At 42.8% G+C, this 24,115-nt stretch overlaps 1 protein-coding gene across 1 annotated transcript in view; it reads left to right on the forward strand.

The window, feature by feature from the left end:
• The window catches only part of TGFB2 (transforming growth factor beta 2), a 63,175-nt gene that overhangs the window by 33,526 nt on the left and 5,534 nt on the right, over positions 1 to 24,115 (forward strand). Inside the window, exons 2-4 of the mRNA XM_075147098.1 lie at positions 9,134 to 9,297; positions 23,739 to 23,871; positions 23,988 to 24,098. Coding sequence (XP_075003199.1) covers positions 9,134 to 9,297; positions 23,739 to 23,871; positions 23,988 to 24,098 — 408 coding nt within the window. The remainder of the gene's footprint in view (positions 1 to 9,133; positions 9,298 to 23,738; positions 23,872 to 23,987; positions 24,099 to 24,115) is intronic.

Consider the following 24,115-nt stretch of genomic DNA (forward strand, 5'->3'; position numbering starts at 1 on the left):
TTTTTTGATCGCACAGTGTCTCTTTCAATAAACTGGTTAATTCTTGCTGTCTCTGCTCTGACAGCATGTCGCTTTGGTGGGGTATTTGTTCTTTAATAGTCCAGTCAAGGAGAGCATAGGAGCTGATCACACTGACACCCAGCATGGACCAGTGGACCAGTACTGTATGGACCAGTTAGATGAAGCCTGGAGATGATGCACGATCTCAAAATAAAGGGAGGGAGAGGAAAGATGCACAGGGTTTTTCTTCTGACTTTTCTGCTTTTTTGGTAGGTTTTTTTTTCTGGGTAGCCTTAGTGGTTTGGCCTCTAATCCTGCAGGTATGTTTCGGAATTTTTTTAATCATTATTGTTTTCTACATATGTGGCTACACTCCCGCTTGCAGAGACTGACAGAGAATTTTTGCTTTAGGTTTTTGAGCAAAGTGAGCCAAGGAGGAGGCAAGATTTAAGGTCACGTCTCAGCACCCAAGGCCGGGGCTAGCTGGCTAAGAGAGATCCAGCTCCATTTCAGTGCCAAAACCCAAACCTGATTTTCAAAAGATCACAAGAACAGTTAGGCCCTTTGAAGATCAGGCCAGAAACATCCAGTTGGAAGATTTCATTCTGAGGACTTTTGGAAAAATTTAAAAAAAAAAAAAAAAACCCAAAACAAAACAAACCATGCCTCAAAATACTAGGTGCTGAACACCTGAAAATCTGGTCTAGTCTTTAAAACCTGGCTAAAAGCACAAAAAAGGTTAATTCCTTTCTGCTTTCTGTACATTAGCATTAGTAACACGGTCTGGGGTCTGGGAAGAGAAAGTGGGTATTTTTGTGCAAGCCTGCACCCACGTTAACTCACCGTGTCCTTGCAGCAGCAGTGTGTCAGGCAGCGATGCCTCTGTGTCATTCACAGGAGAATGATTGCGTGGACTCTGTGTGAGTTTTTTGGTCATCTTCTCAGATAAAGCAGAGTGCTCCTGCAGTTTTTCTCTTTGGTATTAAGTTTGACTCCTCTTTGCATTTTGGGTGATGGAATAGCTGTGAACCTTTTTGAAAAAGGGTTCATTTGAGGGATGTGTCATAATGCAGACTTAGTGGCTGTTGGTGTTGCACCTCATAGGAGGTGGACAAACATATGTGGTGTTGGCCCAGCAGTTTTTCTTCATATGGTACCTGTAGGAGAGGGAGGAGAGAAAAAATGAAGCCATAGGTGATTGTTCAAAATGCATATTTTTTCTTCCTTCTTTCTAGCTGGTAGGAGTAGTATGGATTTTTTCAGGCTAAACAATGTTTCAGACTGAGGCTGCAAAGACTAGGAGCTTCGTGAGAATAATTGTGAAAGGGTGGCAGAGAGAGAAAGTCCAATGGAAAAAAGGATTTAAATGAGGGCTTTCTGGCTGATAAGATTCAGTTAAATCAGATAGTTCAGTGATATAGGAAAACTATGGCCCTTTTTACAGTAGTCTCCAGGCCAAATTAAGGAACATCCAAAGTCAGTTTTAGCTGCAGCATGTAAATACAATTGAAGTTGAACGTGTAACATGATTTGGCCCAGCTCAGGGTGAACAATTACAAAAAAATACATAGGTCTAAAATGGCTTGTATTGTTACAGCCTTAAAAAGGCAATGGTAGCTTTTCTTGGCAGGGTTTGATGTCCACTGTAAGACTCATGTCCAGCTCCAGTGTGCTAGTAGAGATGAAGCGACAGAAATTAAGGAGCACAAGATGCTCTTCTCTTTGCATCTTCAAAATGACTCACAAATCAAGGACTTAACCCATTTTGTACCAAGAATCCCATGCAGCAGCTTTGCTAGGATAACACCAGTGATTTGAGTTTTATTTTACTGCTGGTCTCTGTGAGAACTTAACCTAAACCTTAACTTAGGTCTAATTATGATTCTCCAATGGCTAATTACACTGTCTTAGTGTCCTTACTATGCCACTTGCATTTTGACCCAAAGATGACTGCAGGATGTTTTTCACCATTATAGAAATCAAGAGTACAAAAGACAATTACGTAAGAGTGTCAAAGTCCATCAGACTCCAGAGCAACAAGAGTTCCTTGAAGGAATTCATTATTTGGGTAACTGGAAACCAGACCACCAGATTACTGTGCTATTGAGGTCATAGCTTTGGCTAGTCGTCTTTTGATTCAGGCTTGGTGAAGCAGTGAGAAAGTAGCAGCAGAACCAGAAGCCCCTTGTCAGATTTTAAGTAAGGAGCATCTAATTTCATAAACATATCTTGAGAAAATTCCATCTTTGCCTCATTGTACCTAACTCTTCAATCTGGAGAACATTCTGGGGTTGTTTACTTCTCATATGTTGCCATAGATCTTAGTGTGTTTTAAAAGAGGAATAGCAAGCAGTTCAACAGTGGGATATATGTCACAAAATCAGGTAATTATTCTGGTCTAAACCCATGCCCACCTAGACGTTCACTGGTGTATATTTTGTGGACATGTGGAGCTTGACAGACAGTGTAGGCATTTGAAATAAACCATGTATTTGTGCCATGTGAGCACTGCCAAGTGTCTTTGCTCTGAGCACTCTAGAGTCTTCTAGTGACATTTATTGAGTCTTTGTAGCCAGTTTATGGCATAGTAATTACATGTATGAATTCCCTGCTGTGTATCAGGAGCTCAGTGGGTCTTCATTACAAAGAAAAATTAGCTAATATAGAAAGAAGTTACTGAAATAAGAAAACATCTTCAGGATTGGCTTCTGTTAACATAACTGGTGAAAGAAAGTCATGTTTAAAGAGCTGCAGCAGGAGTCTCTGTAGGAGTGATATTTTGTTTCTTTGTTTTTTTCTCCAAGGGTAATCACCTCAGGACTCTAAAATCCGCTGTCTTAGCAAAGCAGTATTGAGGCTTCCCGGTGTGACCGCAGGGGCAGGTCCAGGGGTCAGTATTGGTGGTAAAAGAGGGAAGTGGTTTCTGTCATCAGTTGTTGTGATGTTCAAAAGGGTCATCCAGCAATTGGATCCCCAACCTGTTCTCTTTCTGTCTGTCTTTTTGATGAAGAAAGCTCTGTCTTCCTTTATGTATGTATGTCTGAATCTCTTGGTAAGCATCGGCATATCCATGTGCAGTAAATACCAAGACTGAAGGTATCAGGGAATGTGGAATCATGAACCATCCGCTTCCCTTTGGCATGGATAAATTATGTATCTAGGGATCGTTCAGTGGAAGATGCCTAGCTACCACTTTCTGGTATGAATACTTCACCAAAAACAGGTGCGATAATAGAACACGTATGTTGTATCTTGATTGCGCTGTAGGTGCAAGCATACCCTGTTCTGCAAGAAGAGCTTCTCCAGAGCCATTAGGCCTCAGGTGAAAGCCTTATCCACTGTGTTCCCAGCAGTTTTATTTTGACTTTCAGTGCAATGTCCCTCCTCAAGAGCAAATGGTTGATGACAGATAAAGGTAATAGCTCATTGGCAGCTTTGTAGGTAAAAACCGGAATATTGGAGTAAGTCTCTTACACTGCTTTTGTACCATCTGGCTTTGAAGCCTTGCTGCAAGAGGCTGGAAGCGATGTCTGAGCGGAGAGCAGCACAAGTGTTTCTGTCCAAGAGCACTGATTAGCTAATGGATGTGCTCATAACTTAATGTCACAGCAGGATAGAGTTTCAGAGCTAATGGAAAGCTGATGTACAACTGATTTACCTCTGAGGGCCAATCCCAGTTCCCAAATATAACCTATAGGCCTCCGTATTTTGGTTCACTGTATTTATATATCCCTTTCATTGCAGAGAGGCGGTTTCCAGCAGGATTCTGCAGTCACGTCAGGGTCAGGAGGGGTGAGCAGAGTAATTATCTGTGGGCTTTGGGAGCCCAGATGCATTAAACAAGTTTCTAATTTCTTGGAGAGACTTTCCCTGGAAAAGAGGAGAGGATTTGTGACTCGAGTGTGCCTTACAGGAAGGACGGGATCCTGCTGGAAAGATGTGCCGTTACAGCTGATGAGCTGCCCATCCTTCCAGCAGTCTTGTGCATGCTTCTTCACTTACCACGTCTGGATGTCCTTAAAGGCAGCCTGACGCGGCTCGTGGCAGGGACCCGTATGTTGAGCAGAGAGTAAAATTCACACAGGGGGAGAAACGGTGTCATGTTATGCAGGGTGGCTGCTGCTTGTTACAAAAAAAATGTAGGATTTGCTATCAGTGAGCTGAAATCTAAACAGCCTAAATGGTCCTAATAGTTAGAGGGGTTAGGGAAGCTTGCCAGAGCGTGGAAAGCATAACAACTGCATTTAATAACAATCAAGCTACTCTTATAAATATTTGCATGTGCTGCTTCAAAGCCTACTACATGGTCATTCATGTACTACAGTTAGAAAGATGAGGAGGGGAGAAAAAAAAAAAAAGAGGGCGAGAAGAAAAGGGCACTCCCATGTTTTGTAGCTGCCATAATAAAGAATGGGCAAAGCACCAGAAAGAAAAGAAAAAGGAAAAGAAACCCTCCAAAGTTTAATAAACACAAAAGGGAATAAAAATAAATCTTTGGAGCATTTATTACAAGCCCTTGATGGAAGGATTAGATTGAAGCGCTCAGCTTTTCCAGTGTGGGTATATGTGTGAAGTCGGCCTGTCTGGCCTCTTTCAACAAGAAAAGAAAAGTTGTTTACATTTCCTAACTTGGGCTGTGCATATAATTGATTTTTTGTTTCAATAGCAGAAATGAAAATTCAGAGGGGAAAAAAAGCCTCGTTTGGATACAATTGAATTTAGGTCTTTTTCCTTGCCAGAAGGAAAGCCCAACTCTCAGAAGAGCTGTGTCAAACAGAGTGTTTTGTTTCTCCTGAAATGTCAGTACATGCAGTACTTGGGAGGAAAGCTGTAGAAATGCAGGGCTTAGTTCATCAAACACAACTGTGGAAGGCAAAAGTGTCATCCTTTTATGCAGGAGATTCCTGACTTGGGGAATCTCTCCAGCACGAAACAAACTCCTTCAAATTCCCACTTTCAGTTTAACGGAGCTTGACTCCCTCTCGCTCTCCTCCCAGGAACGATGCATGCGGGTCTACGTGCTGTTTTGGACGGTCAGTCAGAGGATGTGTTCAGTCTCTCCTGTTGACAATGCTCCAACCGGGAGCAGTACTGCAGACTGTTGAGTATTTTGGGATAGCTCTCCTGCACCCCTCCCATCGGTGCTTTTCTGCCCTGTCAGAGCAGGGCTGCTTTCTGTCCTAGTTGCTGGCACAGGAGCTTAGAGGATGCTGGACATTGAACAAAGTCGGTAAGAAGCACAGAAACCACAGTGTCCTTATGCACTTAAACACTCACATACCAGAATACTTTTTAACCTGGCAGTTTGGACTGTCCTGTGTAAAGCAGCTGATGAAGTTTCAGCGCGTTCAAGAAGAAAAAAAAAAAAACCAAAAACAAAAGAATAAAAAAGCTAAACTTGTGATGGTCAGTGTTCAGAGGGCTAAAGGGAGGAGGAGGGATGCTGCCTTCACCTTCTCCAACTGCATTTTATAACTCGTCTCAACTGTACTGTGGTGATTGTGATTATGATTATTACAGCTGGAAGTCTTCAGTTTTTTGAGGGTTGAATTAATGAATAATTTGAAGATGATAAAAATGGAATCCTTCGTTGCATTTACTATTCCCTCTCTCCAAAACAAAAGAAATCTGTGTTTTCCTAGCTACAGGAAACATATTGATTTAATTCCACTCATTAATGATAATGGTTCAAAGAATACTTAAGGAGTCTAGTCTGCAGCAGGGTAACTGTGTTTGCAGACTAACTTGGTCAGAGTCATCCTGGCGTCTATTGGAGTCATTGGGCCAAAACCAGAGGGGAGTCCAGAGGTATCCGACTGAGTCTGAATTGATACAACTGTCAGGTTAAGGTGGAGTCACAAAGAGAGATAAATTGCAGCATCTGAGATCACTTAAAGGCTAATCCAAAACCTTGTAGACTCCATAGGGATCTCTCCATTCCCTTAAAGAGAGTTGCAAGTCTCAATTCTCAGTCTTAATGTTGATTAATTTTCACATAAACCCCAATTCTGCAATCAGCCATTCTTTTTCAGAGGAAGTGTTCCAGCTAGTAAAAAAACCTTTTTTTTTTCAGCTGTCCCTGAATAATGCCTTTTCCTAAATTGACTTCCCATGGATACTGTCGTGAATGATAGAATAAAGAAATCAAATTTCTTATGTGCATTTTTGCAAGATACAAAACTATCTTATAAGAGAGAGAAAACTTCTGTAAGACAAGAATTAATTCCTACTCATGGCGGGTGTCCCACGCCTGCCTTCCAGTGGAAGGTAAATACTCGTTCGCTGTGTATATGAAGGCACATATGCAAACACAAAAACATGCACACTGAAAGAGTATTCCTTCTCTGTCTATCTTCTTCGTATACGAAAGAGAGAAAAAGTGTAAATGCAGAGATGGTTCAGGAAAGTCCGTTCAGATACATACTCACAGATTTGTAATATACAGTATCTAAAATAGAGAAACTGAAAAGAAAGACTACAAATATAGCACAAGAAAGTTCTAGAAATAACTTAGAAGTTAAATATAAATCAAACTGACAGTTAAATAGGACTTTTCAATCTGAAATAAAGTCAGGATGGACAGGGTTTGTCTGTGCCAGGGCAAGTGGCTGGCTGCTAGTTTGGCTTGTCCACGGGGAATGAAATGGTAGGTTGATGTCTCAAATAAATGACGGGGAAGGACAACTTACAACTCATCCTGGAAGCATCAATCTTATATATACATATTATTATGCCAAATTATATTCCTCGTAGGATTAGGTTTGGCTGAAGAACAAGTAGTAGTCTCGGAGTTTCCTATAGCAAAAAATAAGTTGAAGAGATTATTTCTCTCTTAGATGAGGATATAATCTCTGAACAGAGTAGCTTTTATAAGAATTTGCAGAAAGTATCGAAATTAAGGTCATTGTTGCATGAAGTTAAACTTTTCTCAGAAGACCTTCATTTGGTATTTTGACAGAGACCAGCACTAATGTGTTGCTTATGGGAGAGAGGAGCAATTCTGGTGCGGGGGGTAATTTGCATCCATTTTTGTTCGAGTTCTCACTATAAGATTGTAGCAGCTTTCTATCAATAAGCCTGGTAGGCAAGAATACTGATCATGATGCTTTGGGGGTTATTTTTAAGCACTGCAGATGTGAAAATTTGAGAACCATTTTTTTGTTTCTTTAATTAAATGGGATCGTAAGGAAGCCTGAGGCTTCCTGTTCGTATTTATACCTCTTACCCCATTGACCATACTGAGGGACTGCTTTGGGAGGTACGCTTTCAGAGGATTTTTTTAAGGATTTTGAGAACTTGTCATGTCTCACTACAATGCATCTACAGTTGAGGCTGAGATTATTTCTTTATCAGCAGAGATTTTCTCATAGCTAGGATTACTTTTCTGTAGTCAGTCTGAAGTTAAAATTATTTAAAGAGCTACAACAAATCAGTTATTAAATGTGTAACTGCGAGTGGTGTTGCCCCGTGTAGCTGGGAGCTCCTGCGTTGCTCAGAAGTTCTGGTAATAGCAGCCAGTCTAGAAACATTAGTATTTGGAAGAAGGTTTTTAAGTTATTAGTATGACTTCCTGATATGAATAAATATCAATAAGGATTTATTCCAACTACCTTTAATCATTAGTAGTTAGAAATAAAGGTAAATGTACTGGACTCGGCTTCTCCCATCTCTTTACGTAGAAATGATAACTCGTGTGTATTATATCTATCAAGAATTAGGTATCTTCCAGAAGAAGGTACTTTATTCAATTGATAGATGCCTGGATTAATGGCCTGGACAGCCAAGGGAGGCAGCGGAGCAGGTGGCCTCGCTGGGATTTTGGACAAGGCCTGGGTCTTTCACGGGGGCTGAACTGCTCACCTCTCTGACGTCGAGGCTGTCATCTCCTGCCGCTGCGTGACAAATCCTGAGCTACGTGACTGCTGGGAAAACTCCATGTTGTGTAATTACTATCTGAAGTCTTCCTGCTGGCGTGGCCCCAGGGAGGCCTGTGAGCTTTGCTTCCTCAGCTGAAAATACCCCCCTGCCCCCCAAATACAATTTTCCTCTTTCTTGTTTTTCCTCTATCCACTTCAGTTTTCTCACTGTAAGAGCAGAGGAGACCTTTCTCCCGGTTTGAACGGAGATTTTTGTCAGGGCCGTTGAGTCATTTCGACTCCCCTCTGAGTTTGGCCCTGCGGTTTGAGGAGAGCCTTGCCAGGCAGCAGGGCCAGGAGGGCGTCGCGCGCGGGGAGGGTGGCCGGGCCGCCGCACCGGGGTTCTCTGCGTGCTGCCGGCCGGGACGGGCTGGAAAGGCCTCAGGTGATCGCTGAACCCTCTAGGGTAACCCGGGTTGTGCAGAGGTGCTTTGCTGCTTAGCCTCAGTCGGGGTTTACAGCTGGGAAGGAGGAAGAGACTGTTTTGAAACCTAAGCGGATATGCTTAACACTTATCGAAGACTTGAGTCCGTTCTTCTAACTGTTTTTTCTGCTTTCTCTTTGATACATAGTGAGGGGTGGTTACGTTTATCGCTTCTACTGCTTCCAAGTGGTCAAAATTCATGTAATTCTGCTTATCGTGTCTACTATCTGCTTGCCTTTTCCCTCCCTTTCTTCTTCCTCTTCTCCTCCTGCCCTTGTCACTATAATCAGAATGAATATGTTGTTCCCATAAAATCCTTTAATAACTAAATATGAAATAAAATCTGGCTAATTTACACTCCATATTCTGGGGGGAAATGGGTTTCAGAGAACATACAGATCAGATGAGTTGCTGTTACTTGTCGTCTTAGCGGATCCCTCTGAACTCTGTGCAAGTCTGAAGGCAAATGCCAGATACCAACTGCTATGATTTTTTCCCAATTTATAAGCATCCGGGGTTTTCCACCAGTGTGTTCAAAGAGGGGACGTTTAACTGCATGACCTGAAATAGAGTTGGAAATAGTTGTTAATCTCTATTAATATGGTATTCCTGTAATCAAATACGTGGGGTTGTGGTTTTGGTTTTTTTTTATTAAATTGTTAATAATATTAAATTGGCCATTGGAAACTGAATCATGCTACAGATATTTCCCTTATTGAGTCTGTCTTGTATTTCAAGGAACAATGTAGTTTGTCATTAAAAAAAATAATAAAATCACACTGCCTTCTTGCAGATGCCATCCCACCGAGCTATTACAGCCTTTATTTCCGAATCGTCAGATTTGACGTCTCAGCGATGGAGAAGAATGCCTCCAACTTGGTGAAGGCCGAGTTCAGGGTCTTCCGCCTGCAGAACTCGAAGGCACGGGTCTCGGAGCAGCGGATAGAGCTGTACCAGGTACAGTAGCATCTCGCACGTGTCAGCTCCCCGTCTTTCTGCCACAAACCCGCCTTTTACCCATCTAGCAGGTGGAACAAACCTTGGGGAGAAGCAGTTGAGTCCTGTCTTCCCAAAGTAGCCTCTTATTTCCTGTGCCTTTGCTAGAAAGGACTTTATTCAAAATCATATGAAGCTGAAATGTGCAAACTTTTTCTAGCAGTTGTGCCTCAGGACTCCAAAGCTTCAGCATATAATGATAAGTTAGACAGAACGACAGAACAAGACATCAAACAAGCCATCCCCAGGATATCTGTCTCCCAACACCTGGCCTGTACTGTAGTTTACATAGAAGTCAAATTCCTCTCTCTGGCCTGTGTTCAGGAGAAGCCTCTTAACTGTTCCTCGCAGAAATGGTGTTACTAATTGAGTTTCAAAGCTCAGCAGTTTCAGACCTGGCTTCTGTATAGTAGCCCAGGGGTTGAGGCAAGGGAGTGGACAATTCGGGGATTGAGGAGTGAGGAAGAAAATGACCCCATGACTCTCTCACTCCCGAGTGTTGATAAGATCGATGTCATTTAATCTTTAAAGCCATTAAAGTCACTTACATAGAGTCTGTGCATTTGTGCAAATGTTGTCCAGAGCATACTTCATCTAAAGCATAGTTCACTTTGCCGAGAAACATGGCAACCAAAAGGGGCTCAGTTCCCAGCAGTTTTATACTGAGTAAAACTCATGGTTGTTCCAGTAACCCAGGACTTGTTCTGCTGAAAACCCTGCCAGATAGGATACCACCTAGTAAAAGTGTATTGAGCCCTTCTTTGGCTCTGTTCTTGCGGCCCTCATTAGCTATGCCTGAGCTCTGCCCTGGGCTTGCAGCACTATAGAGTCTGGTTCAGATCCAGTGGGTGCAAATTTGAGTTAGTCTTCTCCCTCACTCTCAACTCACCTTTTCCGGCCTGGTTTGGTCAAGTGCAAGTCAAACTTGGAGCAGAGCGCGGGGAATTTGGGTTCACATGGTTGCTGAAGTGACAGTGTAAGCCAACCTTAGAGGCTGACAGCAAGAAAAGGCACACTGGACTGTTTAGATACAGTTTAAACGTAGGAGAAGCATGGTTCCCAGTTGAATATGGTTCAGGTCCACAGGTGGTCACTGGGCGCTTGGTTTCACGATTGCGATCTGGTTGCCTTCCTTCCCAAGGACAGGCTGGCAGAAAAGTTGAGTAAACAACGTGTCATTTGTTAAAAGAGAAAGCTAGGAAACTTTAACGAGAGTTGCTGGTGTTGTCTATATATAACAGCCATCACAGAGAATTACACTACGAGTCCCTGTGACACTGCCACACCAGCCTGTTGAAACGATTGTATGTTCTGGCTTGACCTCACTATTCAGACATCCTAAAAGGAGTTGATGGCATCTCTGGGCTTTCTGTTGTTCTACTTTTGAGAGCTGTTAGTCAGCCACCTGAAAGGAGTACAGCTGCGGTTGCCTGAGCTCAGTTCATTGCCTTTCTGTGTTTGAGGAACATGGGACACAAAGGGTTCAGCAGAGGTAGGGAAGAAAGGGCCTTTGCTTGGATGGGATTTCACCTTGTGATGAGAAACAGCTGGAGCTTATTTGAGAGAGCCTGACTCCAGCAAGCCTGTGCCCATGGAAATGACTGACACCTGCATCCAGGGCAGGTACTTGTGTCCTTTAGATAAATATATAGCTGGTGAGTAAAGCAGTTTCTTTTTTAGGCTGGGTGAAGTGTTAGGTGAGTAAAAAGTGTAGGTTATTGTAGGATTAGGTCTTTTCTCCACCAAGTAACAGGCAAGCCAAAGGCAGCGAGCTCTGAGTGTGTGTTTGTGCCAGGCATATTTTAGGCATGTTACTTTGCTCCTTTGCCTGTAGAGAGGCAAGCTGCCTCTGGAGCATTTCCCTTGCAGAACACGTATTAAAAGCTGCCTTGTAGTTCCTCTCTCTGCTTTACTTCTTACAAGCTCCTGTAGCCGCCTTCTGCTGGTTGTTTCTTCCCCCCTTTGGTCATATTTATTTCTTGCAATCTCGTATGCAGCTCTCCCCAAAACCTTGTATGGAGGTATTAACTTAGCTCTGTGATGGCCAGTCTGAATTGCATGGGTTCCTTGCCAGCGGCTCTACTGCAGGAGCATCAGAGTCCCTAAACACTGCTGCATCTACTCTCCATCACAACGCGTGAGGTTAGCATGCAGTGTTTAACAGGAAAAGCAAAAACAGAGAGAAATTGAAGAGGAGGGACCCATGATTCTTACGGGTCCCTTCCAGCTTGGGATATTCTATGATTCTATGATGTATTGTAAGACAGTGCTATAGAAAGCATCCTAAAACTTAGTATATGAATTTCAGATATTAGAAAGAAGAAAATCTAAGGAGCTGAAGGTGAGGAAGGATGGGTAGGAGGCATTGGTGCCACAGTGATGCTAGAGGAGCTTCAGGGCTGCGTTGATAGGTTGATAGGGGTGTCTAGCAGTGGAGGAAGGTACAAACGTGGGAGGTAAAAGGGGAGAATGAGGAAGATGCTCATTTCAGTGGAAGTGGGAGAGGCAAATACATTCTGTAAGGGCGGAAGACTTACTCAGGTATCTTTGCTTCCAGCATGAAAAGCCATGGATGGAGAGCGAGCCTTGCAGAGGAGATTGCTGATGGAGTTGGCATGTGCAGCCGCCGCTCCTCCTCCATGCATAAGCACCGCTTCCTGTCTTGTGAGATACGTGCTGGGCTTGCCAGGGCTGTTGTGCCCAGAAGGAACAATGTGGTTTTTCATCTTGCATAAGCAACATTTAATTATTAGGGTGTTTTTTTTCCCTCCCACCAAGTTTCGGGTTGCCTAGTGTTTTGGTTTGTTGAGGAGATCTTCTTGATGAGGGTTTTGGAAATTCCTCTCATACCTGCAGTTTTCAGGGCATGGTTGTTCCCGTGTCCCCTCATCTTTCTCAGTCAAGCAGGAAGAGAGGGGCAGAAGTCTTCTGGAGGGAGTCAGAGCTCTCTTCTTGTGGTTCACTGGGAAAGCGGCTGTCCCTGAACACATGCAAGTCTGCTAACTGCTCTCCAGAAGCTCTTCAATTTAGTCCAGTGGTAGTTTAGTAGTAGTATATATACCACTGGTGCAGAAGGGACAATATTACTCTGAAGGACTGTTTTAGGAACAGCAAGAGACAGATGTGTTGGGTAAATGGAAAAAATAAGCAAGCAGAATATAAATATTTTGTTTCTCTTCCTGATTCTTTCTTTGGGTGGTCCTCTGACCTTACAGACCTACCCGTTGAAATGAAAAAAGAAACGCAAGACTGCACCTTTTCGGCTAAGCTTTCCTCGGGCTATACTTGGCTCCTTTTTCCAAACCACATCAGAAAAGGACTTTGTGTTTTCCTGCAGCCCTTGTATGCACTGACTCCGGGAAGGCAGTCTGGGGCTGCTTGGCGTGACGAGCCAGGGCTGTGGCCCCTCGGTCCCGTCCCCCGGCGCAGCAGCAGCAGGACCCTGTTCCTACCTCAAGGCAGGGTTGGAGCAGAGAGCACCCGGTCGTATTGATGCTGGGATCAAGTGGTTGTGGATCTGTTTGCCAGGTCTGCTGCCCTCCGGGTTTCTCCGGGCAGTGGGTCCTGGAGGTTAATTTTCATGGAGGTGCCCTGGATGAGTCTGCGAAGCCAATGAGTGAGTGGTAATCCCTGAGTGCAGGAGCAGTTTCTTTAATGTCTGTTTTCACCCAGAATACTTCTTTTGGTATTTAAGGATTAGTCAGCCACATCTGTGTGTTGCTGTGCAGATGGGAAGTGCAGTGCATGTATTAAGTAGTCTTAGGATGGAAAATAACAAAACTCGTAGAAGTAGGAATTAAGTTTCTTTTATAAGGCTGGTATAAAAGCTTTTGTCTCTTCTTGGCTCTAGTTAAGTGAAGCCACAGAGAACTAAATTCTTTAAAGGCACTATCTTTTTTGTTGTTTCTTCTGCCTGAAAGTGAGGGTTAATCTGCTGATGGTGCTGCTGATCATCAGCACGTTGGAGAGTGGGAAGCTGGAGGGAAGGAAGGAAGGTAGCAGCGTGACCTCAGATGCGGCGAGCACTCTCCTGCGCTTCTCCTCCCATCCTTCCACTGCACCGCGTTCGCTTGTTGCACTTCTCAAAGTGCACCAAGACTTCAGAAAATATTAAGAGGATAAAGTACTTTTGGGGGAGGGAAGAGGAATAATATTAAATAAACAAGTTTTAGCATCCTCCAGTGGCCTTGCTATGTTTTTAAAGATTTATGCCAAATGCAGGCTTTATTGGAATTTGATCAGATAAAGCTCAGTTGTTATGGCAATGTCTTTGTTCATCAGTTTTCTTGCCTGCTTTGAAGACTTCATCACATCTTTCTTTTATTAAGGTGCTCCTGTATTTATGAGTAAAGTCCCTGCACTTTTCAAAAAAACCTTGTCTTTTATGAATAAGCATTCCAAAAAATAAATAGGCACTACCACAAAGCTGGACAAGTGGAAACCCTCGCAGGGCAAAAAGCCGTCATTCAGAGCGCGTTGTGGTATTGTTTTTAAGGTATTTTTATTATGTACAGACGGTCAAACAATAACAAGTAGTAATTACTTCCTATGGAAGCGGTGCCATGTTTTGTTAACACATCATAAAGCATCATCAAAAACGCAGCCGAAGCGCTGGTTTTTATCGTCGTCGTTATCCGAGGCTGCTGTGGGTGGGGGTACCTGAGAGGCTGCGGATGCAGGGGGATGTACCACGGGACATATCAGAGCGCAGGGTTGTAGCAAACAAACGGCGCCAGGTTAAACCCCAGGGGGGACATCAGATTGCGATGAAGAATTTGAAGCAAGCAGGAGCAGACCTTTGGTCTTTCCATGTCGGGGAGGGCCTGGTCCATGCCAAGGGCACCTGTGGAGCTGGCTCGGGGTCTGGGAAGAACTGTCTGCCCTCCAGACAGTGGTAGCCCCCGTTTCTTTAAGGGCCTCTCTCCCTGCTTGGAGGTATGAGGAGGAAGATGCTGTGGAACATATTACCCCATTATGAGTCAGATTTAAATTTAAACCACAGTCGGTTGTTCAAATACTTTTAGTTCAGACAGTGTTTTGTCTTGGTTTTCAGTTAGGGAATATGTTTAGAGCGAGCTACTATAGATTTGGGCCAAATCTCCACGGTGCAAATCTGAGGCAATTTACACTGACTGCAGCACAGCTACTCCAGACTGATCTCCGTATAATCAGGAGCAGAGGGGCCTTGCTCTCTTTTCTTGCCAAAAAGTGCCGTCTCTAATGCCACGGAAGAAAATACCAGGAAGCAGGATTTGTGGCTGTGAGCTGGCGCAGGATGTCTGTATTACAGATATCACCTGGGGCATTTGATTTTAATTGACTGCCATCACTGTGACCCACATCTAAAGTAGTATATTTGGATCTCACAATTTATATATTGTTGTCCTGAAACCAGACTCTTGCGATCCGAAAGGTTACAAGGTTATGTTAAATAGCAAACGTACAGTGCTCTTTGAAGTGTCAAACTCAGTATAAAGTGTGGACCTAGTAACTTTCTACTCTGCCAACCTCCTCATCCTTCCCCGCTCCCCTCAGCAACAGCTCAGGACCAGAGGAAGTTAATTTGCAGTATATTTCGGTCGAATTACTGCTGCCTCCTTGTTCCAGAATCCTTTTTTTTGGTTCGAAATACTGTATCCCCTACAAAAAAAGTGTACTGTATCCCTCCAGTACACTGGAGACCATGTATAGAGTACCTTTGGCAAATAATCTGTGAGCGTGGGTGAAGGGAAGTATTTATTGCTGTGTCATATTCACTGCGATTTGAGAGCTTATCTCAGATGCAGCCACCTCTTGCCAGGAACAGAGCAGTTATTGAAGACGACTTGAAGAAGTATGTAATATCCCCATTAGCTACTGGCACGAGCCAGCATGTACTCCCAGCTCGACACTGCCGCGCTTGGAAATGTGGGGCACTGAGCTGATAGATTTATTGCTGTTTGCGGTGCGTGTGCATTATGGGGAATGTAGGAATGCAGGACATGGGTCAGAAACCAGCCACTAGGTTTGGGTTCCTGCTCTTTAGGCTGCAGTCTGGTGGGGTAGCCAAGCCCACGTGACACTGAAACACGAGCAAGTTTTAACCAAGCACCGCAGCGTGGTAGTTACTGGGCTGAGGAACATCAGGTTGGCTTGCTGGCCTTGCGCTAGGGAACCTGATGGATGGGGGGAAGGCAATATTGTTGTTTTGGGGACGTGTAGGAAACAGTGTGAAGCTTTGTTGGAGAGAAGCCTATATGAAGAGGAATAGATGATGGAAGAAAATGGAGGAGGACGGGAGTGGTTTGGGTGGAAGCCTGTGTGTGGTGGGAAGAGAAAACCACAAGGAGAGTCGTGACTTATGGAGAACAAAGCAGGCAAGAGGAAGGGAAGAAAGAGGAGTGAGTTGCGGAAGAAAACAGCATCTTAGAAGAAGCAGGAAGTGCAAATATTCAGATAGCAAAGAAAGTTGCATGCCAAAATATTGCAGTAAAATGCATGTGAACATGAGATATGGCTGTCAGGGACAGGACCGAGGAAGAGAAAGGGCTTGGGAGACCTGTGCGTAAAGGGGAGATGAACACAGGAGTACCCTGCAGGATCTAGGGGATTTGGCTAGAAGACAGGAGAACCCACTCTGGTTTTGTTGACTTTGGCTCCTCTTTGTTGATATTTTAATAAAACATAATGTGCCTCTGGCAAGTTAAAGCTAAATGCTAGATAAGTTTACAGGATTTTTTTGTTTTGCTTCATTTTATATAAAATCTTTCTTTGGAGCTATCTTAAAATCTCCTAAATGGCAGGAAATTGCACTCAATATTTCAGAATCTTCCAGGAGAAGGACCCCAGACCCTCTGTTCTTGTTTATTGTTTATACAATGCAGAGTCTTCCTGCCTGCTTAAGCATAAATCAGACTGAGCGGCCTCAGGGCTGTATCCCCAACTAACACTGCACATGTATCTTCAGTGGCAGGAGGAAGGCCCTGCTTGGGGAACAAATGGAGAGGAAATCCCTTTTCAGGATCCGTTCTCGTCCCTGAGCTCATCCCCTCACCACAGGGTGATGCAATGAGTCAGTCACAGTGATTTGATGACATACTTGACTTCCCCTCCTTTTTTGACCTGCTTTAGCCGCTTGTCTCTTTAGCCCCCTCGCACTTCACCTTCTTTTACCTTTAAGCGAGTAGCAGCCAACACTGTAAGAGAATCCTACTGCAGCTGTAGCCCATCCAGATATAAAAGGGGTTGGGTTATGTGTGCAATATGTTCTTTTTATTTGCAAGTTTGCATGAAGAACGTGTCTGGCAAGTTCTGAGCAGATGGATCAGAGCGCTATGGTTTTTTTTAAAACTTTGGCAAGAACTCCATACCTTTGTATTTTGGCAGGAACTCTGCATCTCATATACTAGTCTCTAAAGATTCTGCCCTCGGTTTGAGCCTGTTTCGGAGACCTTTGCAAGTAATGGAAAGACTTCCATTGATAAGCAGGGGGGCTGTAAAGCCCTTTTAACTCCATACCACTGAAGGCAGAGTCTGAATTACTCTTTTGCAGAAGTGGTTACAAGAAGAGCTTGAAAATTTGCACTGAGAATTTTTGAAAAAAGTCTCTTGCATTCGTGGTGATAAGAAGCAGCTAAGATTTTGATAGCCAGTGGATTCCCAATTATCTGGCAAAAGGTACTATATGGAGGCTTTGCACTTTACAACGTATGTTTTCACATATAACGAGTAAGAAACTGGAGAGGTTTGCAACAGAATTAAGGGTTTGCTGATCCTTGTGTCCAAGATGGGATTGAAGACCTCGAACTGAACTAGGGAGTGAGAAAGGATTGAGAATTGGCATGGTCATTTTTTACTCTTAAGCTTCAGAAAGGGCTGGATGAAGTCCCTGAGAGCTGTCTGAGGAGACCTTTGAAATCTGGAACCAGGCAGTGAGTGAATCTTTCAATAGGGTGAATAGTATGTAAGAATTTGGAAACCACAAGCAGCTGCATATGCAGACCTTGGGAATCTGGTTATTCCACTGCAGAGGGTTACGCTGGAGTCCCCTGCAGGTTTCTTCTAGTTCAGAAGAGGTTATCCTACACGGCAGTTTTCAGCCATGATGTTGTGCATAGCTGAACTTATCTCTGCTCTGATGTTAACCAGCATTAGCACATCATTTACCACTGGATCTCATTGTTTGGGCTTATTTACTTAGAGCTTACAACTACATGTCAGGTTATTTCCATTATTTTAAAAGGCCCTTGAAGTTCCAATGGAAATCATGGATAATGACTGATAAGTAAGAGAAAGATCAGTGAGCCTGCCAAGATGTTGTAATACACAAGAACATCGCAGGAGTCTGAAATGACAGAGAAGAGAAGAGAAGGAAGGAAGTTATCAGGGAGCCAACAGCATCTGGAGGGAGGAGATCAGACAGTCCAGAATGAATGGAGAGGAAAAACAGATTAATAGCAGGTTTTTACAAGATAATGCCATATTTACTGCTATTCAGTGATTGCAGAACCCACGCTGGCTGACAGCAGTGACCATCCCAAGTTCCAGGGCAATGCAGCAGACAGGATAGATATTTTTAAGTGGCCATATGATCTTATTATTATGTTCTGAAAGTTCATCAACTTGTTTTAAGAAACTGTAAGTCGCTAAAAATATTTCCTAACAGTTGGTGACCGTAATTCTCGAACCCAGCTATAAAATGCCCTTGTTGTTGCTAAAGCTTGGCCTTTGATGTGTGCCTAGGGTTTTCTTGGCTGCAGCATATGTATGTCATTGATGCATCAGTCTGTGTATCATCACTGCTGAACCACACTCCGTTTTTTGTTTGTTTATTTGCTTGCTGGGGAGGTGATGAATTTATTAGCCAAAACTATTCCACTGTAAATTATACTTAATTGTAATTTTCCTATTCTTCTGCATCTGATTGTGGTAATTATAGAAGACTAGAAGTAGTTATTGGCCAGACCATCAAATCTGAAATAAACTAAGCAAGTTGCTGTTCTGGAGCTCTAGTTATTTGAAAGAACCAGTGTGCCTTTCTGTCAAATTTTTTCTTTTTATGCGTGTAATGAGTCATGAAGACAGGCTGTTCTGGCGTCTGCTCTCAGTGGTTATTGTCTAGAATACATACACTAATCTGTTCGTTCAGTTATCCCCTGCTTTAGCTGCCTATATATATGAGAAGGGGAGTAGGCAAAGGAAAATTTGAGCAAAATAATTACGTTTCTATTAACAAAGTCTTGGGTTTTGGAGGTTTTTTGGTTTTGTTTTTGAATCAGTATAATTACATTGACGCCAGGTGCTGCTGCTCTGCTTATATCAGCCTCTGATATGCCCCATTTTTCAAAGAAGCCATGTTTCTGCTAATTTTGCAAACATTCTGCTCTGTTTGTTATCATGAATTATATAATGTTCTCAGTGTACTTTATAAAATACAGACTAAGACAATCCTTGTCCTTATTTTTATACTTAAAACAGTGTGATAGTTACTTGAGAGTATAACCATGTGTGCATATAAACAAACAGTTTCATCCTCCAGTATTTTAGTGAAGATTTCAGCTACTTGATACTTAAATTTTTAAAAAATTTATCAGTTAATGCTCTCCAGTTGATCTGAAAAATAAGCATAGCAGGTGGCAAAAGTAATTTAGAGATCGGTATTTTCTGGAAACTAGCTTGTCGTTCTTCTGAAACCAGCTTGTGACAAAACTAAAGCTTTTCACCGCTGAATGCCCTGGTCATGGTGATTTGGAATACTTCCAAGATAGCATCATGGTCCGGCCTTCTCTAACGGTTAAGGAGGAGCACAGACAAATCCCTGCCAGCAGAGCAGAGGGTCTCCCCCTGAAGACTGAGCAGAATGCCTTTGCAGAACCAATGAAGAGTAGATTTCAACGGAATTTATAAAATACCAGAAATCTGGCAGGCCTGATGAGGGTGGCATGTGAGTGCTGTCATCACCGAGATCCCCAACTGGGCTTCCTAAACATGTGTAGCAGTACAAGCAAGAGCAATGCTTTGTTTGCATCTGGCTGCTTCATGAGCCCTTTCCTGCGATTAACTGCGTTATTTGTATGTTCAAATGTTTGTTTTACCTTGATCTGCTGGCAGTAGCTGCAGGTACGTGATATCTAGACATCCTTCATGGGTATTTGTAAGATAATTTTTTCCCCAGGTGTTTTTAAGAAGGGTCAGAATAGGAAGAAAAATGATGAGGGGAAGGTTAGCAGTGCCCGTAGAAAAAGATATCTAGAAGGCAGAGGTTAAGTGTACACAAGATACTTTGTCAAAAAGAGATTAACAAGCGTTTTGGCAATTTGATTTCCTGTGAAAGGGAGGAATCCCATACAAAAAGAGGGTAGACAAAACCAAATTGTTCTTAGAATTTAGAGCATTGCTACGGAATGCAAATTACTCTGCATACTGGGCCAGAAGTCTGCTGGATAACCTTTTGGTAACCCTTCTACCTATTCAGCTCATCCCCACATAATGTGATCATACGCATATGTTCCCTGCGTAATCCTTTCTTAGAAAAGGCAGCATTGCATTATCATTCTGTTGAAAGCGAGACCAAATAAACAGATATACCTGGAAGAACATCCCCATGTTCAGAAGCTGCAGAGATTTTGCACAACCTGAATTTTTAGTTTGTTGATTTTGAGCTTTCACTCACGCGTGTGTGAAGGGTCCATGCTCGCACCTGCACGTGTGCAGTTGTTGTGCATCATCAGCTACTTGTGCATGCAAGTGTTTAAATGTGTCGCTCTTAAGTGAGGGAGGTGGGGTTGCGTGTAGGAAACTCTGTCTCCTACTCATGCAAGTGATTGAATCTGTGATCTCTACGTGCAGGTGGTGATGCACAGGTAGTCCCCGCCGCCCCGAAAGCCCTAGCCATCCACGTCATGACCCATAGACATACCAAACTCTTCCTGCCTCTTTAAGAGGCAGTGTTTGGACAAGGTGCCAGAAGGACATGAGAAAGGATGAAAGGGGAAGCTTAACTCAGTGTTCCTTCTCTCCTGTGTTTTTTTTTCCCCATTGTCTTCTGTTAATATTTTTAGTGCACTAAAACTCTTTTGCATAAAGGCCTACTTTTTAGGCCTTCATTTAGCTCCTGCAGATACAAGTTGTGCAGCAACATTTCTGATAACAGTGTTTGATGTGGTTGCAATGGGCTAAGCATAAAGGGAAGGCAGTGTTTATAGGCAATGCAAGGCAATGTTTATAGGTGAAAGTAATATGTCTTCTAAGACCAATTAGTATAGTTGGAAGAAGTAGACAAGCTTTCAAGCACAAAAGCTGCAAGGCACAGAAAACGCTTTTCCTCTTTTTTGCAACTAAACTAGTTGATCCAGTAGGAAGAAAGTATTGGAAATATTGAAAGAGAAGTATTTCAATGGGAATATAGGCTTGAGGGTGTATTGGAAGAAAAAGGTGTGTCGCTGATGGGGAAGGTAAGACCAGAAATGTAGTGCAAAGTACAAAGAAGCAAACCAAAGGGGTAAGATGGCAGAGAAAACCTAAAATGCTTATCTCATGTAATAATTTCTGGAAGACTCATTTGAAGAACGTATTGTAGCTGTAAAAAATTTCTGATAGGTTCCTACAAAGAGGCCACTTCGTTTACCACCATGTAGAGTGCAATTGCTTCATGTGGATGGAAACATAGAATGCAGTGTAGGAAAAGAAGTGAAGAAGTGAAGTGAAGAGTCCTTCATCAGGTTATTTTGTGGGAGGAAATAGACCCTGAGGATCCAGCCTAGGATTTTATCATCCATTAGCTTTCCACACTTGCAACAATGTAACAGAAAAAGAAGGAAAAAATGGAAATGGTGAGGCTAGAAGATCATTCTTGCTTACAAGCAATCAGGTTGTTAAGATCATACATCACCCTGACAGTATAAAGATACTTAGTCAGCCCAGGAGAAGGAGATTGAAGCAGATGTGCTAATTTCACTAAGTATGGCACTCATCACATTTAACAGCCTTTTGCTTAAGAACCGCTAGTGCCTGTTTAACCCATGATGTCAATTGTGGAAATTATGCCATACTTAGTTTGTGACTTTTTAGCTCATTCTTCATACTTTTCTTCCTGAACACGAAGCATAAACAACATGGAGAGAAGCCTTGCTTTCAGCCATAGCATGGATAACATCTAGCTCTTTTGATCCACAGTGTCCATCCTGTCCCACAGTGTCGTACAGTTTTGAAACCTGCAAACACTTTTCTTGTCATTCAGTTCATCAGTGAGGATGGATGTTCTTTCTACCATTGGATACGTGCAGTGATGATTTCTTGTACTTTTACAAATGCCTTTCATGCCAGTTACACACTGCCAGCCCTCGACTTTGTCTTTTGGTAGCAATGGGATTGGGATAAAGACATTTTATTTTGGATACCAAGGCACAGCTGAGTCTTCAGAACATATCTAAGACCAATTATAGTTAACATCAGGAGATTGCTTTTGGCACATTACTTACTTTTAGATCCTTACATCACTGCCAAAACTGAGGTATGCAGTTTCTGGAGTCTTTGGAAAGATATGACTGTGCAGAAAGAAAGAGAAATGAGCCCAGTTCTTGTGTCCCATTTGCCTCACACATCCCCCCCCTCCCCTGCCCCCCCAACTTTGCAGAATGACAGCTGCATTACATCCTCAGAAACACTTGAGTTGACCTGATAAAGACCAAAGGGAAGGCAAAGTTATATTTGTACTTCTCTGGGACTTTCCCAGCACTGATTACTGATTCTCTCATCCCTCTGGCACTTCTGAGCAATGGTAGTCCCCTTGCTGCTGCCAGACTCTCTGTAAACAGTTGTTCAAACACTTCATTTGAAGGTTTCCTCATAAAAACGAGTCCCAGTGTTCAATGTTTGAGTGTCCTCAGTTTCTACTGGAGAACTCAGCATCGCCTACTAGGGGCACTTAGTAATTTTCTGGACTTGGACCAACATCTTCTCATGTCTTTTTGCTAAATGTGTTGATCAGGAAGAAGGCAGAGAGCTTGTCATGCTGCTGTTCTTCCCATAAGACAAATGTTATTGTGGGAGCTGCACTGTTGGCTTTTGAGAGGTCCAGCACTTCCTTGAAATAAATAGAGTGACTCTACATGTTGGACCGAATCTGGCCTTTTCAAGCCTGCTTTTCTGTTTAATTATGAAAAGCCTAATTTTATCATGATGACATAATTTCACACCTCTTTTGAAATATTTTTCTTTACATGTATTATGCAGATTCACCATTGTTTTATTCCAGCAGCGTTTGCTAGATGTCAGGTTGGTCTGGGCTGAGAAAACGGGAGGAAACAATGAGACATTGTCAGTTATTCATTTGGAGATGGACTTGGATGGTTAAAGAGAGTGAGAACCCGAAACAATATATGAAGTCGCTCAACTGGCATGCCAAAAGTTACAAAGTGATGTTATCGTGTGGTATCTTAATTGGAGTTGACTTAATGTTGCATGGCATTCTAGCTTCCTGCGTCGCAAAACTATCAACATAGTAATAACCAGGAAACCAGAAACCTATTAGCAGCCAAAAGTCCAGTTGTTTTTGTCGTAGGGTTAGGGTAAATAATAGCAGGCTATGCTTGTATGTGGGAAGGCACTCTGAATTGTTTAGATAGGAGGAAGACTTGTGGGCACTTGAAATTCTAGGCATGCAGTGCTGTGTCTTGAAAGGGAGGGGCTGGGTTTCTTTGGTACAGGTGTGTTTTTTATTGCGTGCTCAGTAGCAAGATTTGCTGAAACTTTTGACAGAAATACAAATACAGCTGGCATCAAAGTTTGGATGGAAGCAGCATTGCCTGTTGTACAAATCCATGTGTGGCCACAATTCACACCAGGCTGTCTCTGCATGCCCCCAGGTTACCTGTATGGACAATAACTTCTTTTCTGTTTAATATATGACTAGTACTTGAAGTAAAAGGGAAGGCTGGCAGCATGAATAAGGCAATACCATACAAATTAGTTATGGGTGAGCAATATAGTATCTTCAGTGTGCAGACTACATTGTACAGGCTTTACTTTAGCATCTGGTACTATGCTCTAACCAGTGTAAGTATTACTGAAGAAGGTAAAATAGCCTCTTTTGATGTTCCAGTTATTATGATCTCTTGACCACTTGTGTTGCAGGACAAGTTTTCAGGGCAGTCTTTCTGTGTGATTTCTCTTAGGAAGGAATATGTGATGGCATGTTTTGCTTGGGAGCATAAGCTGATTTTGTTAGGGTGTTTTTATATCACCTTCCTTTCCCCATGCACCCTAAGAAAATTCTTTCTGAAAACATGCCTGAACGTACATCTGCTGCATAGAGGTTTGAGCTGTAATAGTTTCTTCTGCTATTTTATAATGTTGGTGGTCCATTTTAATAAAAAACAGGTAAATGTTAACCTGTAGGCAGTCATATTTTTTGTTTCTTGCAGGTTCTAAAATCTAAAGAATTGTCTTCACCAGGACAGCGCTACATCGACAGCAAAGTAGTTAAAACAAGAGCTGAAGGAGAATGGTTGTCTTTTGATGTCACTGAGGCTGTACATGAGTGGCTCCATCACAGAGGTGACAATAAGTGCTCTTTGCCTTCACTCCTGCCTCAACTGCTCCTCCATTAACTCAGCAGTATTTCAGGGTCATTCCATGTGTAAAAACCAACTCCACTTACTTTTGTTTTGCAGACAGGAATCTTGGATTTAAGATAAGCTTACATTGTCCATGCTGCACCTTCGTGCCTTCCAATAATTATATCATCCCAAATAAAAGTGAGGAGCTTGAAGCAAGATTTGCAGGTAACGAAAGAAAAATA

The sequence above is a fragment of the Calonectris borealis genome, chromosome 3 (assembly GCF_964195595.1).
Source record: "Calonectris borealis chromosome 3, bCalBor7.hap1.2, whole genome shotgun sequence".
NCBI lineage: Eukaryota > Metazoa > Chordata > Aves > Procellariiformes > Procellariidae > Calonectris > Calonectris borealis.